The 17,668-nt window shown below is 37.9% G+C and overlaps 1 protein-coding gene and 1 long non-coding RNA gene across 9 annotated transcripts in view; both read right to left on the minus strand.

Moving 5' to 3' along the window:
* Positions 1-17,668, minus strand: part of LOC147835440 (uncharacterized) — a 456,431-nt gene that overhangs the window by 271,531 nt on the left and 167,232 nt on the right. The gene's annotated exons all lie outside the window — the stretch shown is intronic.
* The window catches only part of tanc1b (tetratricopeptide repeat, ankyrin repeat and coiled-coil containing 1b), a 326,871-nt gene that overhangs the window by 134,651 nt on the left and 174,552 nt on the right, over positions 1-17,668 (minus strand). For all 8 annotated transcript variants that reach the window (XR_015499911.1, XR_015499912.1, XR_015499913.1 and 5 more), the window contains one exon: positions 9,443-9,715. Coding sequence is in view for 5 of the 8 variants with exons in the window: in XM_087268444.1 (XP_087124570.1) it covers positions 9,443-9,715 (273 nt within the window). In the remaining 3 variants the exon portion in view is untranslated. The remainder of the gene's footprint in view (positions 1-9,442; positions 9,716-17,668) is intronic.

Below are 17,668 nucleotides of genomic sequence, written 5' to 3' on the forward strand. Positions count from 1 at the left end.
CGTGACACCCTTATTAACTTGGCAGGTTAGGGTAGTTAGGCAAGTGATTGTATAACGATGGTTTGTTCTCTGTAGACATCTAAAACAAACATTGCTTAAGGGGGCTAATAATATTGACCTTAAAATGGTGTTTAAAAAATTAAAAACTTCTTTTATTGTAGCCAAAATAAACCAAAGACTTTCTGCAGAAGAAAAAATACTATAGGAAATACTGACTATATTCAACTAGACTATATATACTGAGGATATATTGTGAAAGGAACTGAATCTCGATGTATTCGTCCACTAAAGCTTTATTCAATACCATTATCAAATATGTAAATATTGCAATAACATCACTGTGATAGTCAGCTTGGTGTTGAAAGGTCAATGTTTTACCAGTGTCAGTCAATCTGACATTATAAGACTAAACACAAGTAAATGCATGAAATAAAAAATGAAGTACAATGTATGAAGGGTCACCATTTGTATTTAAAGATGAATTTCCATGACATTTCTAGGTTTTTGATCACTGGATTTAGACAAAAATTCATCTGGAATTTATATTTGGGACAATTTGTTTATGAATCATATGGCCTGATTTAAGAGCTCTTTCAACTAAATGGAAACGACTCAAACTAGCAGACTGCATTCGTAATTACACACTTCCATCCTATATAGTACACTAAAATCAGTATCTGAGCCGAGTAGTTTGTCCGAATTCATAGAATTTGAAAAACAGTATTCAAGAAGTAGCCGGATGATCTACTACTTCCATAAAGATACTAAAGTGCGCATCCAATGAACGCTACGCTATTCCACAAAGCCATTTGGGAGTATTCGCGAATGGAAGTGAAGCGGGTAGGTCACGTGATGATGACAAAATGGCGGATGTAGCACGTCCAAGTTTCATTCATTCTGCTCAAATTCATATTGTATAAGACACACTTTTCTAATTGACGAGTAGTAAATTCAAATTCAAATGTAGTGCCTACTGAGTAGCAGGCAATTTCAGAAGTAGACAGTGTTTTATATCAGGGTTTCTGCAGATATCATAATGTCAAATGTAAGACTTTTTAAGACCATCAATTCTAAATTTTAAGACCTATATCACAATATCAAAAACACGCACAAATTGAACAGTGCTGAAGACAGGTTAGATGCATCATTGAACTACAGGAAAAAACAAACAAACATGTAAAGGTATCGCGCACCTTCGCTGACTGCCACCGTAAAGTCAGACGGATAAACAAAGTAGGAAGTTTCCGGAAATACGTAGTATCATTAATATCAGTCAAGATTTTAAAACTATATATATATATATATATATATATATATATATATATATATATATATATATATATATACACATTTTTTTTTTAAATAAATTATTTTAATGATTTTTAAGATTTTTATAACCTTTCAAGATTTATTTTTATATTTTTTTAAACTAAACTTTGATGCATCACTTGATTTTTTTCATTTCTGGGACATTTTTCCCTATTAAAGTTAAATATTAATGACTACAGGACATGGGTTGCCCTACAATTGTATTTTTATTATGGAAAGAATAAAAGCAAAAAAAATTTAATTAAAAAATTTGCCCAGTCAACAATTCTCACATTACTGGCTGGTTAGTTTCTGTCCTCTACTTATAAGAAAAAAAAGGCAATAATGGTCCAACATTCCTGAGCATTATCACCAATAAAACCTGGAGAAACAGGGCATCGGTATATTGTAAACCGATAGGTTCAAATATTCCTTTCCAGTTACCAACTTTTGCCATGACCTCTTTTGGTTTTAACATACTTATCGTTCAGGTTTTTCCAAACTTTTTAACAAAAACGTTCTTCCTTTTCCACTGCTGTTGTGATTTCTAGCTAAGAATTAATGCTCATCTGGTTAATGCTCATCATATATGTCTGTATAGGTGTACCTGTTTCAGACAAAATCTCCTCAAAGTGACTCATATTCAACTCAAATAAAAGCATGGTGCTGCGCAAACTATTCGCTCAAGACTCAAAAATTTTTTAGCCGAAATTAAGTCGCGTCCACCCAAAATCGAACCTCCGCAAACTCTGCGATGACGTCCCATTCGTCTGAGTTCAATAACTGAAAGCTGATTGGCTGTTGCATGTTGGTCTCATTTGTAGTTGTAATACCGCAATATACATTTGGACTAGTGAAATAAAGAACTACAACACCAGGAAAACCAAGCAACAACAACAAAAAAGAATTTAAATGAGCATTAGATGTAGCGTTACATCGGAAAAATAAGACCTGTGCAAAAATATTTAAGACAGAACAGCAGATTTAAGACTTTTTAATGGCTAAAATTTACATTTTTTAATTTTTGATGCTTTAGGATGCTGCGGAAACCCTGTATCATGAATGAATCAGTGATCATCCAGCCAACGCAAAAGAACTCGCATTTGCTCAATTAAACAGCTGAGACACAAATCTGCTTATTGATGAAGTGGTTCCAACTAGATGGTAATAATATATATTTTTTTAATTAACCACTTATAATGATGCAAATATTGTCTGATGAATGACTTGAACCTTAACTGGTACAAACATTTAAAAAGAATTAATTCAATTAACAAGAACCATCTGTTCATAAATGAATCATTAAAACTGACAGCAACTGAGTTGCCAATTCAACATAAGTGACTCAAAACAGCAGCTAGCTCAAGAATGAGTCTTTGAAGTGGATTTATTTACTAGTTCGAACATTTTGGAACAACACATTCACAAATTGGATCTCATTATTCAATAACTGCTATAACTTTCACTGCAAATCTAAGGGCGTACTCAGACTACAGTATGTACAGTTGCCTTGAATTGGGCCAAAGCAAGCTTGCCCCACATCCCATCTCCCCCGACGGCCCGCATTCACATCGCATTCGGGCCTGGGCACGCATACGTCATCGATCATGCGCTGTTAAGTAACACTTTCACTTAGCACAGTGGAGATTTCTTTAGTTATATCGCTTTAGTTGTTTTGGATGCAGTGACACGCAGTCCAATATTTTGCCGAGCAGATCAGCCACTTTTGACGCTCATAAACTGTGCCTGAGCCCGATTCAGAGCACTCACACTTCTCAAACGATCCGGGAAATGGGCCTGGGCACAGTTCGGATAGCAGAGTGTGAGTAGGCCCTAACTCCACTTTTGCTCCATCATGTTGTGTTGCACAAAGTCAGCACCCGTCCAGAGTCTGTAAGACAATGCGTCCTGTACCTGTCCTCTGTGAACATCACCTAATGATGCCGTCCTGTTCTTCCCTTCGTCCTCTCAGAGGAGTCACAAAGCCAACAATCACATCATCAGGCCAGAGGACACTCAGGCTTTAAGACAGAAGCACATGCACCTATATCGGCTGGAAAGAGTACTTCATGAGTAAATGAGGACTTCAAGAAATATTAAATAGGTCCTGTTTAAAAAAAAAAAACAGGAAGATTTTTCTGGAATATCTAGCAGAATGACACATTAAAACTAAAACACATTAAAACAGTGTTTACTCTATAAACAAATATATAAAAACTCTGTAAATAAATGATTATTCAATGCCGAGTGCCATTTGAATCATTTAAATGATTCTTTCACTTACTGAATTGTTTGAAGTGGTTCTTGACTCACTCAGAGTAAACTGTAATGTTCGTAAGTGAATTGAATGAACTAAATTGGCCATGGTGTACGAGTGTTTGTGTGAATGCGAAAGTGTATGGGTGTTTCCCAGTACTAGGTTGCAGCTGGATACGCCATGTATAAGATATGCTGGAATAGTTAGTGGTTCATTCCACTGTGGCGACCAATGAAAAATAAGCGACTAAGCTGCAGGAGAATGAATGAATGTTCTTTTAAAGAGAGAACACTGTTAAAATGAACTAAAAAATAACATTAAATGGGTCCATAATGATTATCAGTGTCCCCAAATAACATGATTTCAATATTAAACACACATTCTTAGATGCATTTAAGCCTGGTGTCGGAGACTCAACTCAATATTAGGACACTTGAACATATCATGTGACCTGCTCTTTAAGCAGAAAATAAATTGCATCCAAGATCACAAAATACCTCTATTCCCATTAGTAGCAGTAATGTGTGTGTTTAAGTGTGTGTGTGTGTGTGTGTGTGTGTGTGTGTGTGTGTGTGTGTGGTAACATCACATTGGCAGCTGTGAATGTAGTGAGGTTACAGATCTAGCAAACGCTCTGTAAAGATGAATGCTTTATGCACTGAGGCCAAACAGGATGCGAAATGAGTAAAAGCAAGCAGGTGTACAAAATGAAAATGTGAACACACACACACACACACACACACACACACACACACACACACACACACAGACAGACAGACACAGACAAAGACAGACAGACAGACAGACAGACAGACAGACAGACACACACGCACGCACGCACGCACGCACACACACACACACACACACACACACACACACACACACACACACACACACACACAAACTCTAACCTTGACAACTGCTCATGCTTTATGATGCCAAGCGCTGTTTATTGCTTCACGTCGACTCGCTTAGTTTAATGTCTGACAGCTTTTTATGAGAAACGTTTCCGCACCTTACCTTCCACAACACAGACATCAAAATAAACCACACACACACACACCTCTCTTAAAACACCAAAACAGCTTCTGCTAACATCAAAACATCAGCTTTAGATTCTGATGCAAGCAAAAGATAAAGGCAGATATTTATCCTACTAAATATTCAACATTAAATATGAAATAGTACAGATATGACCCAAATAATGACGAGACTAATGTCTAAAATCATCTATAAGCCCATCAGCCTGGTCAAATAACACACACACACTCATATATATATATATATATATATATATATATATATATATATATATATACATACACAGACACAAACATACTGTACATGCACATACATATTGTTACATTCCATGGTGTTTTGAATGTATTATTGTGTTTGGTTTCTCTCTCTCCCTCTCTGTTCCTGCAACCTGTTTCTCAGCTAGGTGTGGAGGAGAGGAAGTTGATTGATTGCACCTGTTACTCGTTGCCCGGCAAGCTTAAAAGCCTGCCAGTTGCAAGCCACATTGAAGCTTGCTTCCAGAGTGTGGTCTCTCTCCTGCCTGGTTGCTCTATTGAGAAAGATTATTGGTGCTGTTGTGTTTAACTTGTTGAAGTTAAAATCTGTTGTTAAAGCCTCGGAAGCCATTTGAGCTCTGTTTTGGAAAACTAAAGCTGCGTCCCAAATCGCATACTTATGCACTATTTTACGCCATTTTGTAGTATAAATAGTGTAAGTAGTGTGTTCACATTGAAAACTCTCAAAATAATAAGTGCACTTTAATTACCCGGATGATGCACTCATTCAGCCACTAAAATGAAGTGTGTAATGATGAACACTTCACGCACTCCACGACCGCAGGTTTGCTTACGTAGCGGAAGGGGCGGAGCGATCGGACGCACATGTTGAATAACTTTATTTATTTTGGATAGTGAAAGCAAATTTCTCCTACGAGAGTGATTATAGCGCCTCCGGATGGTAAATGCGGCAATACTCACGGCAGGTATTACTTAATAATTCAGTCGTTTATTTCACTGATTTGGCAACAGTCAAACGTCATCAGGGAAACGGTTTGAATTTCCGCTTAGTAAAAAAACATTAGTGTGCCATTTGGGACAGCACTACATACATATACTATCCTGTTGAGTGTGTAAGTGCATAAGTACATAGTGCATGAGTGCATAGTGTATAGTGTGCCATTTGGGACGCAGCTTAACTTTGTGTTTGGAAGCCGTAGGTAGGTGGGTGCCATTTTATTTCTAAAACCCTTTTTCTCTTGTGTATGTTTAGTTAGGGAGTTAGTGTACATTTCTATTGTTGATTTAATTTTACTTTCAGTTTGGACAGTTTTACTCCCTAACTAGCTAGTGTATTTTTGTTTGTTGTTTTGGCCTTTCCCCCTCCTGAAGTCTATTTTTGCTTCCCAGTTTTGTTTTACTGTTGTACATTTGTTAATAAATTATTTAACTTGAATTTGGTGTGTTGTCATGAAGGCAGGGGACTGACCCACACTCACCCCAACCAACATTTTTAAAACTTTTCACTGTTACTCCCACTCCTAGACACTTACCATCAGGGACGTAACAATATTCACACTCAGTAGCTATAGATTTACTTGAGGGTTACTAAGGAATGAGTTAAAAAAAATGAAAAATGTTAATAGTAAGGAGTGTCAAAATTAATTGTTTCTTTGGTGCACCGCGATGCAGACGCGGACAATAAGTTATCGGTTCAGTAATAATCATAACCGGTTATTATGTAGTGACGTCATTTATCTCCTATGCGCTCTGTCGCGAGGGAGGTGAGCGCGAGTATTTACAACACTCAGCCAACTCAGGGCCGGTCCGTGGTAAAGGCACCATAGGCAAATGCTACGGGCGCTGTATATCCAGGGGGGCGCCTGAAATGAGCGCGGTTCAGTTGGTTTTGTTTTCGATATTCCTGACACACATTATAGACAGCAATAACTCAAAAACCTCTTACCCTAAAAAGATCTAAAGTGTGTTTCTTACAGAAAGACAAAGCTGGTTATGTTTTTTTCGCTCGACATTACAAGCACTGCTCCGTTTAAGCCCTCGCAATATGTGTTTAGCCGGGAGACCTCACGCTGAGAGAAGCTCTCAGTAAGGGACCGTCAGAAAAGTGCTTCTTTTTTACGTTTTTTTTAGTTTTTCTGCTTGCTCAGCGCGAGCTCTCCCTGTTGCGAGGGCTTCAGTGCGTGTGTGTGTGTTTGGTGCTGTCTATGTTTGTGTATGTGTTTGAATGAGCGACAGTGTGGTGCTGTGTGTCTGTGTGTTTATACAAACAGCTTGTTATAGCCTCCCCCCTAAAATATACCACTGTATATAGAAAGCATGGTCAATGCACCGTGCTGCACCGAGATATCAAATTGAACCGAATCAAAGGCATGATAATCGTAACCGAACCGTGAGACCAGTATAGGTTCACACCTCTATTAATAGTTGTTGTAAGGTCTGATTGTCACGTGCGTGAGATGAGGGACAACAGAGGTAAGGATTCAAGTGCAATTTAATTAGAGAATTCGTGTAAGCAGGCAATGGTCAAAACAGGGGCAAACAGGCACATAAAGTGCATCTAAAACAGTCGAAAACGGGCATAAGGTCAAAAACTAGGCAGCACTCAGAATATAACAACAATAACAAAGCTGAAATCAGGAACATGGCAGGCAAAAACAAACAGAAAACAAAACTAATATGTGATGACTGCAAACAAACACTCAGTCCTGGGGTCTGTTCCATAAACCTAGCTTAGAGTAAAAGCCAGGTTTGATGTAGTCAGGTTTATTAATGGCGGATTCCGTTTCATAAATCAAAATTACGATAGTTCAAACTCAGTTACTCTGGATAATTATGCTGGGAAACTAGCCTGGTCTGGGGCAGGTTTACTCTCAGGCTAAGTCTTAAGTTCAAGCTTAATCAAAGTAATGTTTACATTCACTTTTTGGACTGTGATTGTCAGTTAATTTTTAGCTAGATAAGTTCCAAAATTTGCTTTGGTACTGAATAACCTTATACATATGCACAAAGATATTATCGTAATGCATATATATATATTTATTCAACTCAAATCAAAGCAGCGCCGCGCGAACTGTTCACTCAAGGCTTAAGACATTCCGTGAGCTCCGGCAGTCAAAATCCTGACGCGGGCACCCAAAGCAAACCTCCGCAAACACAACGATGACGTCACATTCGCCGCGCGCACTGAGGCATGAGCATGCTGGTCTCATTTGTAGTTTTAATACTGCAAATTACAATTGGACTAGTGAAATAAAGAACTACAACATCACGAAAACATCTAAAATGAGCATTAGATGTAGTGTTACATGGACATCGGAAAAATAAGACCTGTGCAAAATATTTAAGACCTAGAACAGCGAATTTAAGACTTTTTACAACCCAAGCTCATTCTGAAAACATAGTCCCGCGGACTTTTCTGGAGAGAGTGAAATACGTCCCGGGGGGTACGTACGGCCGCGTTTATTTTTTTTCAAGCGAACGTTGCGGGGCGGTGTGACGCTGTTTCCTTTCGCGCTTGCCTTATCTCCTTGTGGAGGGCTTCCCCGCTGCAACCCGTTTGTCCACTCAGCTCAGCGTGTACGTCGACAGGCTTGAGATGCGGAGAGGGGTCAACCCGGCGACCGGTTTCGAGTCCGGGGAAGAGCAGTTCCAGCAATCAGGTAATACAAAAACAGAATCCCAAAAATTAAGTAAACGAGTTTCGTGACAGGGTGAGAACACGGCGAAATCCGAAAACGCGGTGGAATAATAAAAATCAGGGCTTTTATTTTTTTGGACGGCTTTTGTGAACTGTTGCTCGGGTTTAGGGAAGCGAGCGGGCGGGTCGATCGGTAAAATCAGTTGGGTTCAGGGAAGGAGGAGGGCGAGTCGGCCGATTGGCCGGTCGCGCAGTCAATCATCTGGTCAGTCGGACAGCGGCCTCCGGCAGGTTCACGCGAGAACAGGTTCGCGCCCGCGAGAGGCGTCTGAAGTGCGAAAAAGCGCAGATTCGCGAAAACAAAAACTGCAGCCGTACGTACCCGCCGGGACGTATTCCGTGGTCTCCAGAAACGTCCGCGGGACTACGTTTCCACAATGAGCCTGGGTTGACTTTTTAAGGCCTGCAATTTTGATTTTTAAATTTTAGACTTTTTAAGAAACCCTGTATTATGATGAGATAAATCTTCATATATAGTCACAATATATATTTAATTGGAGTTGTTTCTGTTGATTTGAGTGAGAAATACAACATGCTTCTGCAAGATTCACCAAGCAGACAGAGGAGCGGGAAACATCACGTGATCAGTCAGACCAGCCTGAGGAATGTGGAACTGATGCTAAAGACAGAGCGCACACACACACACACACACACACACACACACTCACATTTACACTCTGCTGACTCTCCATCCACAGACATGATGTTTTTATACCCTAACAGCCACTGTTTATTATATCCCTACCTCTAAACAGAAGCCTCACATGAAACCTGTGGGAAATTATGATTATGAAGTGTTTTGAATTACAAGGACACCCAGCATGTCCTTATAAAGCACCTTAATAGAGTACAATTAGGTCATACCAATATAATTATATAAAAAAACAGTCCTTATAAACCACCAAAACCAATGCACACACACACACACACTCTCACTCAAAACAGCTGCCCAATGTTTCTGCTTCCTCACAGAGCAACAGCAGAAAGAATGTGTGTCCTGATAATGAGCTCTCACAATCTACACCACACACAGACACACACACACACACACTTTTGACCTGATGGCAACATCTTCCCATGAGCCTCTGCTTCATTCCAGCAGTCACGCATCAGTCATCAGCTCAAGAATCACAGAGCTCTTACCTGCCACTGAGTTTGGTCGAGGCATCATCAGGCTGGACGGGTTCTGTGTGGTATACTGGACGGGTCCTTCTGAGTTCTTCTTGGTGTTGGGGACGATCCGTAAGCCTGTCCCAGACGCTGATGGTTCCTCCTCGGCCACCGGAGAGCATGTGTCTGTCCGCGTGGCCGTCTGTCCCAGAACATGCTGACCGCAGCTCCTTATACTGCCCTCTTTACTCCACTCCAGGCTGGAGCCGCTGCGCTCCTCATTCTCAGAGGAGCTGGTGATGGTGGCTGGACCACAGAACAAAGACACACATCCAGATATTAGTGATCCTGTTCATGCATATGACTCGGATTCATTCTTTTCTAGGAAAGGCAAGGCATGAAAAGATGTATCTCCCCAAATTGAAGGATTGATTTAATATAATTTACAATAATAAAGCAAGTTACTGTTTTTATGAATGTATCACTGAATCATTCATTTAAATGATTCATTCAAATCAGATGATTCATGAAAGAAAGCAAGTGACTGTTCTTATGAATGGATCACTGAATCATTCAATCAAATGATTCATTAAAATGATGATTCATGAAACAAAGCCAGTGAGTGTCCTTATAAATTAATCAATAAAAAATCAATTCAAATGATTTGTTCAAAACAGTTGATTCGTGAAACAAAGCAAGTGTCTGTATTTATGAATGGTTCTCTGAATAATATAAACAAATGATTCATTAAAAAAAATGATGATTCATGAAAACTAAGCAAGTTACTATCCCTATGAACGGATGATTAAATTATTTGTTCAGATGATTCATTCGAATAAAAAAAAAGATAAAAATATTTTGTTTAAAACAAATGATTTATTAAACAAAGCCAGTGAGTGTCCATATAAATGAATCAATTAAAAAAAAAAATAATTCAAATGATTTGTTCAAATCAGATGATTCATTAAACAAAGAAAATGACTGTCCTTATAAATGGGTTTCTAAATCCTTCATTCAAATGATTTGTTCGTATCAGATGAGTCATGACTCAAAGCCAGTGTCTGTGCTTATGAATGGATCACTGAATCATTGATTTAATCAAATGATTTATGCAAAGCTGATGTTTCATGAAACAAAGCCAGTGAGTGTTCTTAAAAATAAATCAATAAAAAATCAAATAAATGATTCGTTCAAAACAGTTGATTCGTGAAACAAAGCACGTGAATGTATTTATGAATGGATCTCTGAATCACTTAAACAAATGATTCATTAAAAAAGTATGATTCATAAAACTAAGCAAGTTACTATCCCTATGAACGGATGACTAAATTATTTGTTCAGATGATTCATTCGAATAAAAAAAGATTAAAATATTTTGTTCAAAACAAATGATTCATTAAACAAAGCCAGTGAGTGTCCATATAAATGAATCAATTAAAAAAATAATTCAAATGATTCGTTCAAATCAGATGATTCATGAAACAAAGAAAATGACTGTCCTTATAAATGGGTTTCTAAATCCTTCATTCAAATGATTTGTTCATATCAGATGAGTCATGACTCAAAGCCATGGTCTGTGCTTATGAATGGATCACTGAATCATTGACTTAATCAAATGATTCATGCAAAGCTGATGTTTCATGAAACAAAGCCAGTGAGTGTCCTTATAAATGAATCAATAAAAAATCAATTTAAATGATTCGTTCAAAACAGTTGATTCGTGAAACAAAGCAAGTAAATGTATTTATGATAGGATCTCTGAATCATTTAAACAAATGATTCATTAAAAAATGATTATTCATAAAAACTTAGCAAGTTACTATCCCTATGAATTTATGACTAAATTATTTGTTCAGATGATTCATTTGAATAAAAAAAAAGATTCAAATATTTCATTGAAAACAAATGATTCATAAAACAAAGCCAGTGAGGGTCCTTATGAATGAATCAATTAAAAAAAAAATAATTCAAATGATTTGTTCAAATCAGATGATTCATGAAAAAAAGAAAATGACTGTCCTCATGAATGGATTTCTAAATCCTTCATTCAAATGATTTGTTCATATCAGATGAGTCATGACTCAAAGCCAGTGACTGTTCTTATGAACAGATCACTGAATCATTGATTTAATCAAATGATTCATGCAAAGCTGATCATTCATGAAAACTAAGCAAGTTATTATCCTTATGGATGGTTCACTAAATCGTTCATTCAAATGATTCCTTCAAAACTGCTGATTTATGAAACAAAGGAAGTGACTACCCTTATGAATGGATCAATAAAAAATTGATTCAAACGATATGTTCAAATCAGACGATTCATAAAACAAAGTCAGTGACTGTCCTTTTGAATGAACTACTGAATCATTCAATTAAATAAGTCATTCAAAACTGATGATTTATGAAAATAAGCAAATTACTATCCTTATGACTGGATGACTAAATTATTTGTTCAAATGATTCATTAAAAAAATTGATTCAAACGATTTGTTCAAAACAAATGATTCATGAAAAAAATAAATGACTGTCCTTATAAATGGACCACAGAATCATTCATTCAAATGATTTGTTCAAATCATATGATTCATGAATCAAAGCCATTGACCGTTCTCATTATTGGATCTCTGAATCATTCATTTAAATGATTTGTTCAAAACAGATGATTCATGAAACAAAGCCAGCGAGAGTCCTTATGAATGGATCACTGAATCATTTAATCAGATGATTCATTCAAAACTGATGATTCATGAAAACAAAGACATTGAGTGTGAGAGTCTATTAGAATGCAATCACAAGCCTGTAATCCCTGTAAAATGTATATTTGTTTAATGGCAAAGTTATTAGTCCTGCAATGAAATTATAATTCTTTTTCCAAATATTTCCCAAGTAATGTTTAACAAACTTTTATTTTGGATGCGATTAATCATGGTTAATTTTTAAAGTTTCTTCTATAATTAGAAGTTTTCAATGTCAAAATCATCGTATAACTAATAAAGTGAAACATTTCTCATATCAACTGATAAATACAGCTGAAGAGCAGCTCGACAGGACTGAGCGTAAATGAAAAAGGTCAGACGAGACGGATGAGCAGAATCAATCTCAGATGACCATCATAACTCACGTCTGCTGGTCATATTTATATCTGATAAACAGAGATGAGTCCTCGCTGACCTTATCAACACACTCACCTAATGAACATCTGCACACAACCCCATTACAGACACGCTGATCACTTTAGATTGGCTTTGATAAAATGTTCACATAAATATACCATGAACAGACAAAACACAGTGTCACGGTGGCTCAATGGGTGGCACAATCGCCTCACAGCATAAAGGTTGCTGGTTCGAGCTCCTGTTGGACAAGGCATTTCTGTGTGGAGTTTGCATGTTCTCCCCGTGTTGGCGTGGGTTTCATCCAAGTGCTCCGGTTTCCCCCACAGTCCAAACACATGCGGTATAGGGGAAGTGAATAAGCTAAATTGGCCGTAGTGTGTGTGTGTGTGTGTGTGTGTGTGTGTGTGTGTTTGAATGAGAATCTATGGGTGCTTCCCAGTGTTGGGTTGTGGCTGGAAGGGCATCCACTGCGTAAATCATTTGCTGGATAAGTTGGCGGTTCATTCCACTGTGGCGACCCAGATTAATAAAGGGACTAAGCCGACAAGAAAATGAATGAAAAAACAATACACACCAGAATAATAGTAAATAAAGTGTGTGTGTGTGTGTGTGTGTGTGTGTGTGTGTGTGAATTCATGCACGTGTGTTTGCGCAGTGATCTGAGGGCGACGGTTGAATCTGTGCTTCAGTTTCATTTATCACAGAACAACACATGTGACAACAGCTGCATGTGTCATGTGTCAGAGTTCACACACACAGACACACACACGTTCTCGCATGCACACACGCACCCTTCTAAACGCTCATACACACACTCAATCATTCAGACAGACACACAGACCCGCCTGCTTATACAGTAAGCGGCAAACAGACAATTCCTAAGCGACTATAAATACCCTCAGTTCCATATAACTCCATAATGGAACTGATGAACTCCATCCAGTTCCATAATTGAAGAATCCCCCATTCCACCCTACTCCTCCTCCTTTCCTAGATGGGTGGCACGGTGACCCAGTGGTTAGCACTGTTGCCTCACAGCAAGAACATCTCTGGTTCTAGCCCTTACCAAGCCAGTTGACGTTTCTGTGCAGAGTTTACACCTTCTCCCCGTGCTCACGTAGGTTTCCCCCGGATTCCTCCCACAATCCAAATACATGCAACTTAACTTATTTGACTAATCTAAATTGGCACCATAGACATGCTCCTAGTAAGTAGTAATCACTATCTGTTCATTAGCAACTACAGCAGGGGAGTTCTCGAGATCTACCTGAGCTCAAACTCCCCTCTCACCTTGCAAATGGGAGGGAGCCCCGGGCTCGAGGATCTTATCTCCCAGGTAGGGTTGTAACAATATACCGGTATGACGGTCTACCACGATTTGAACGTGCACGATTATCATACCTTGAACAATTGCATATCAACGGTTTTAACCCTTAAAGACCGAGACAGCCGCCCGCGGCTAAAAATAAGTATTGCTCTTAAATGTTTAATAACTTTTGATCCGCTGATTTGATTCATACAATTCATACAATTGGCATAAAGAAGAGAATCTCAGCTTTCCAGTGCTGTATCACATAACACAAACGGATTGCCTCTTTCAGAGGCTCCGGAATCAGTGCGGTTACGTCATCAAAATTTGACAACGCTGATTTGACAAAGAAACGCTCGTCACTGTGTCTCCGGACAAACCAGACATGATACATTGATGCATTGTCCCTCCTCCATGCCCAGATTGGTTCAAACTCGCTATATCACAACCAATAAGCATAGGTTTCGCTTTTGTTTGTGGACCAAAAACGAGCTTTTTGAACAACACGGAATGAGAGATAGGCATACATTTATGCGCGGCTAAATAAAACGCAAAAAAAAAGTTTTGCATGAAATAATTCTCATACTAAGTACTTTTGCATGCACAGCAGCACAGAAACATGACAAAACAGTGACACAGCAAAGACGAACTGCTGCTCTTGCTGTTTTCAAAAGACGCAAATGAAGGTGCAGCTGTTTGTCTGCATTGCAGACAACCATATCCAAATCCATATCCACAGACAACCATATCCATGCTGGCACATAAAACCTAAGGATGTTCCATATTGAATCTAATTTCGTTATGTAACTATTTATAGTATAGTAAATATTTATATCTATTTTTTACTGAGGATTTGCACCATGTTTATTTGGACTTTATTTGGACTTTGACACATTATTTATTATTTTCTTATTTTTTTATTTGTTCATTGTAAGTGGTGTTGTTTATAGTAACTGAAAATATATTATTTGGAAAAAGTCAAATTTGCTTCACTGTTCTATTATTTTGTAACATTTGTAACATACCGTATACCGCGAAACCGTCAAACCGTAGACGATTATCATACCGTAAAAAATTCATACCGTTACAACCCTACTCCCAGGACAGCATGCCAAACACGCTTTATAATCAATCATCAGCTAAGTGTGAACTCTTTTTAATGATTTATTTTGAAAGTTTCTTCTATACTAAGTGAATGTTCTCAATGCCACCTCAAAAATCATATGGATAAAAATGATAAAATAATAACAAAACCTCTTTTGAGAGATCCTTCTAAGATTTTGACCAATGAAACTCCACGGCTGTCCATTTTTTAAACAGCTACCAGAACTTTTGTAATTTGTCATTTTTTCCCCAAGATATTTCCCCTCAAAATCTTAATTTACTCATAATTTACTCAAAATAAAGAAAATAAAACACCATTGACTGATTATTATTTATTAATTAATTTGATTAAATCTTAATTTAATCTTGATTAAATTTTAACTAAATAACTACACTGTAAACCTCGCTGTTGTCATTGCTCAAAGATTCATTCATTCCTTTTCTTTTCGGCTTAGTTCTTTTATTAATCTGGGGTCGACAATGGAATGAACTGAAAACTTATCCAGCACCTTTTACGCAGTGGACGGCTTTCCAGCTGCAACCCATCACTAGGAAACCCAGTGGATGCCCTTCCAATTGCAACCCATCACTGGGAAACACCCATACACTTCCATTCACACACATACACTACGAACATTCAGGAATATCACATTTTTAGACATTTTCTTATTTTTCCAAGCCCTTTTAAAGAGATATTTCACATAAAAAAATAATGTACTCAAATAGATATTAGTTTGTTTTTTCTGTTGAAGTAAAACAATTGACATCCATAGCAGGAACAAAAATACTACGGCAGTCAATGCCTGCTGCTTTCCAACTTTCTGTTCAACATGAGAAAGAATCTAGAGTAGCGCTGTCAAAATTAACGCGTTAACGCATGCGAATAATTTTAAATAATTAACGCGTTAAAATAAATTAACGCAATTAACGCAGTTCAGGTTTTTTTACTTCCTGTTGTGGTGGACGTGTGTTCAACATGCAATAAATGTGGATAAGACCAAGGAAGCACTTTTTGAAGGCAAGTTCCAGTATAAAACAATTAGTTGCATCACAGGTTATCCAGAGTTTCATGCAATTTCGGGTGTTTCATTTTTAACTTTCGACTTCTGTTGTAAGTTGATACCGCATGGCGAACAGAAAGAAAATCCTCCGCATTTCGTGACTCGGTGTTCCTTTAAGGTAAGGTTCCTTTTAAGGCTACACGGTAGAATTTAAATAATAGTATAATCTTAATCATATTAAAATCAGAGTATTGGTGTCTTATGTGAATGTACTCAGAACGTCTGGTGAAGTCGCGAGCTGTCAAAGACAGGGCATTACTCTGCCTTTCAGCATGAGCCTCCAAGTTTAGCGTGTTTCCTCATTAAACGCAACGAAAGTGTATGCTTCGCGTTGCTGTGTCAGAATCCTTGTGAAATACAGTAATACTTTAGGACGCTTAGTTTAAGCAAATTTGATGAACGTGATCATGCGTGTTGAATCTGAGGGGAGTCGCTCCAGTATGGAAGGCCGTTGGGGCCAAAACGTCTGCAGCGCGTTGTGTGTGTGTCTGTCTGTGTGTGTGTGTCTGTGTCAGGCCCGTTGAGGGGTGTCAGGGGTGGAGTGAGCGACGTATCTGAGTAGGGGCGAGAGGGGTGTGCAATGTATTTAACGACCGGTTTGCAAGAAATTATCATTCATTTGTGGGCATTTGGGAGTCTCTGTGCACTTGCGGGATACTCCTAGTCTTAGCAACTGGATGAATGTAAAGGAGGATTAAGCAAAATTGTTTCTACTCTATAACTAATGTTCTCAACTCACAGCAAAAAAACTTTACAATGAGTGCAACAGTTTGTATTCTATAGTTTATTATTATAATTTTCCATATCTGCAATTCCTGTATTTTGGCATTTTTTTGCAGTCCACCTAGAATCCAACATGGAAATCAATGTTTTCTTTATTGGCATTGATTGTTTTGAAATTTAAATGTCATTAACATGCCTGTGTTTTAATTTCTGTAATAAATATGGCTGTCAAGCCAGGATCTTGATGGTTTATTGTGGGTATGTTGTTTACATGAAGAAATCTGTGTTACAAGTTAAACAAAAATTCTAATAAACAATTATATTTTGAATTAAAATAGTTTTTGTCTTGCGTTTACATTAATTTTACATTTAAATAGCCAAAATGACAAGTTTCAGTATTTTAAATGCGATTAATCGCAATTAATTTTTTTAAAAAGGTGCGATTAATTAGTTAATTTTTTTTAATCCATTGACAGCACTAATCTAGAGTAAATGATGACAAACTTTACATTTTCGTGTGCACTATCCCTTTAAATTCCAATTGTGTCATATTTACACAGCACAACAACCATTTTAAATACACCTACATATTTTTTTTTCTTAGTTTTAAATGTTCCCACAGACGCTGTTTATTTCCAGCTGTAAATGATAGAGCCAGATGTTCAGTATGGTGCGAGATGTGTTGAAGCTCACTGTTTACATGTGCACACGTGTGTGTGGAACTGCATCTAAACAGCTGCTCACTGCAACTGTACACTGTTTCTGAACTCCGTGCTCTTCCTGACAAACTTCAAAGTCACGAGGGCATCAATCACACGGAGAGCGGGTCACTCAGGCCAAACACACTCCTCTACATCAACAAACCAGCACCACCCGCTGGAAACACACTCCAGACCTCCTGTATGGGATCAAAATCCCGACAAATGTATCGCTGTTGCGAATGGAA

This window comes from Danio rerio, chromosome 9 (assembly GCF_052040795.2).
Source record: "Danio rerio strain M-AB ecotype USA chromosome 9, GRCz13ab, whole genome shotgun sequence".
Classification (NCBI taxonomy): domain Eukaryota; kingdom Metazoa; phylum Chordata; class Actinopteri; order Cypriniformes; family Danionidae; genus Danio; species Danio rerio.